Source organism: Silene latifolia, chromosome 2, assembly GCF_048544455.1.
Source record: "Silene latifolia isolate original U9 population chromosome 2, ASM4854445v1, whole genome shotgun sequence".
Classification (NCBI taxonomy): Eukaryota; Viridiplantae; Streptophyta; class Magnoliopsida; order Caryophyllales; family Caryophyllaceae; genus Silene; species Silene latifolia.
The window spans coordinates 170,088,677-170,091,465 of NC_133527.1; the positions used below are offsets into that span (position 1 = coordinate 170,088,677).

At 39.0% G+C, this 2,789-nt stretch overlaps 1 protein-coding gene across 1 annotated transcript; it reads right to left on the reverse strand.

The window, feature by feature from the left end:
• Positions 1-328: 328 nt before the first annotated feature.
• LOC141641613 (3-dehydroquinate synthase, chloroplastic-like) lies at positions 329-2,548 on the reverse strand. The gene is made up of 8 exons (XM_074450267.1): positions 2,244-2,548; positions 1,917-2,067; positions 1,652-1,819; positions 1,246-1,472; positions 1,027-1,150; positions 870-932; positions 566-709; positions 329-460 (listed from the first exon to the last, which is right to left on the reverse strand). The coding sequence occupies exons 1-8, from the start codon at positions 2,546-2,548 to the stop codon at positions 329-331; spliced, it is 1,314 nt and encodes a 437-aa protein (XP_074306368.1).
• Positions 2,549-2,789: the final 241 nt, after the last annotated feature.

The window sequence follows — 2,789 nt, forward strand, 5'->3', positions numbered from 1 at the left end:
CTAGGCTATCATCTAAATCTTAATTTTTCACAAGATGTCAAGATCGAGTACATTGTACACATGACATCAAACAGTAAACATAAGCGGAAAACCATAAATAGTCCCGTGAATTCTCACGGGTAACAAAACTACTTATTAATAGAAAGTGTTTCTTGCATAAACAAATAGTGAAAAATGAAAAGTACTTTTTGAGACAAATTGAGTATATAACAACACTTGCCAAGGATTCATCTTGCAACCGATAGCGTGATGATTTCCATGGCTTTAAAAGCCAGACAAAGTGCACATATTTCTTCAGGCGAAGAAGGCGACACAACTTGTTTAGGTATTAAGTTTTGCAGAATGCTTGAAGAGTTTGATCAAGAGCAGGTGGATCATAATCTCCGGTAAATACACAGTTTCCTAGAGGACCTTTCAGGAGAACTAGTCTCATTACTCCATCTGCAACCTTCTTATCCACCTGTCGGTTTAATTCATTGGGTATGTAAGATACTGCAGTGAGTTTCATATTTACGGTTATAATGTCTTTTTATTAAACTCCTTGAAGATGGAAGTTGAAGCTTACCGCCATTAAGGACTTGAACATTTCAACGGTGATGCTTTCAGGAGGCGCAACTGGAAGCCTAGCTTCTTTTAGAATGGTATTAACTCGCTTCACTAATGATTCATTTATCCAACCGAGCCTGTACGACAAGTCTACCGCCATCACCTGGACAACGAGCCTAAATAATCATCATACACACATATATATGAATAATGCATACTAGAATGTACCGTATCTAAGTATAGAATATGCCAAATAAAGGTAGTACTAGGGCTGGACACGTCTTTGAAAATAAATGTATGTTTTGAGATGAATTATAACATACGATTCCAACTGCAATTCCTTCCCCATGAAGCCATTGTCCATAGCCAGATGCGGTTTCAATTGCCTGCATAAGATACCAACTTTGCTCTATTTGAAACTTTCAAGATTTGCTGAAGTCAGTTACAGACAAGCAAGAGACTAGAAATAAACACACTTACGTGTCCAAAAGTATGACCAAAGTTGAGTGTCAACCTGACTCCTTCTTCCCTCTCATCCAATGAGACTACTTCAGCCTTAATTTCGCAAGATCGCTTTATAGCATATGTAAGTGCTGTAGCATCCCTGGAAATGACACCAACCAAACCTTGTAGTAACTATTACTCCGTACTAGTTACAGAAAGTTTAAAAGAATTCTCTCTGTTAGTGACTAGCAATACCTTGATAGTAGGGCAGCCATGTTGTTCTCCTGCCAGTCAAAGAAATTGGCATCTCTGACAAGCCCGCATTTTATAACTTCAGCAATTCCGGAAAACAATTCCCTCTCAGGTAGCGTGTTCAGCGTATCAGTGTCGATAACTACACATTGAGGTTGGTGGATAGTCCCTATCATATTTTTCAACAAAGGATGATTTATAGCAGTCTTTCCGCCAACTGAAGAATCCACCTGAACAAACATCACAAGCGAGCTCAAAGAAATATCGATATGATAGTAATTAGTAAACATGAAATACGAGCTTGCAGAAATGTGCTCACAAAACCGATACCGCTTTTGTTTTGTGAAATAGAATTCAGTGAATGTGCTGTTAACACTAGTGCATGCACTGAATAAGAAAACAAGTATACATGTGCCATATGAGTTGTCGGAATTTGAATGAAATTGACACCACGCATGAAACAAGCAGCTGCAAGCCCACACATATCACCAGTGACACCACCACCAAGGGCAACAAAAGATGACCGTCTGTCCAAGCGCGACTCAATAGCTTTATCAAAAACTTTCATCAGAGTTTCCTATTGCAGGCCAAAATTTATCACTAATTATTATTATCGTCAACTAGCTAGCAGCGGCCTAAAAAGAATGAAACTTCTCAAACGTTAATATACGAACCATATGCTTATGCTGCTCTCCATCTGGCAAAATCACGGCCTCAACCGATATATTTGGGTTCTCTGTTGTTAAAGCATCAACAACTTTATCCAAATACAAAGGCGCAACCGTGGTATTTGTAACTACAAGTGCCTTCTTTCCATGCACATGCCTGATGAAAAAACAAAAGCATTATCAACCGTATTCATCTAGTAGCTCAGAGCACACCATACTCTGTCATAATTAACGAATCCTTGTTTTCTATCACCTATTCTCGCTAATGAAGGTGTACTACATCATCGTACATTGGATGTACGTAATGATTTATATGGAGTATGTAAAAGATACCTTTGAAAAAGATGAGGTTGATCGAGAAGACCCGACCCGATATAAATGGGATAACTACGTGAACCCAAATCAACGTCAACGATGGTAGGAACCTCAGACGACCTTGACACGGAGCCGCTATTGGTATGTAATGTCCGAGTACAGCTAGCGAAAACCCTGGACCAAACCCAAGTGTTACAACTAATTGACCCGAAAGTAGTAAAGTGGGTCGACCCAATGAAGAGATTGGAAGGAGGGGACGTTGACACATTGTTGTGAGAGGGAAAGAAGCAGATAGAGGAGGACGTAGTTGAGATTATTGCCATCGTCTTTGATGGATTATATATATTATTAATTATGACGATGAATGATTAGTGTTACTACTACTACGTACTACTTATATAGGTCTTTGTTGAGCTCTATCCCAATGTGTGTATGGGCAAAAGTCCTACATGGTCCATCGACGGATTAATAGTGAGTAGACATGTTTATCACCAATTGGTTTTAGAATGAAATCTCACTTACTTGTGGATTTGTTTGTCACACTTGTTCTATAAACACTTTGCG

Excerpts from the sequence above, each read along its gene's own strand:
- LOC141641613 (XM_074450267.1), bottom strand. The coding sequence starts at position 2,548 with ATGGCAATAATCTCAACTACGTCCTCCTCTATCTGCTTCTTTCCCTCT. Across the intron at positions 933-1,026 it reads TTGGTCATACTTTTGGACAC|GCAATTGAAACCGCATCTGG; the intron begins GTAAGTGTGTTT and ends TATCTTATGCAG. Across the intron at positions 710-869 it reads AAGGAATTGCAGTTGGAATC|GTGATGGCGGTAGACTTGTC; the intron begins GTATGTTATAAT and ends CTCGTTGTCCAG.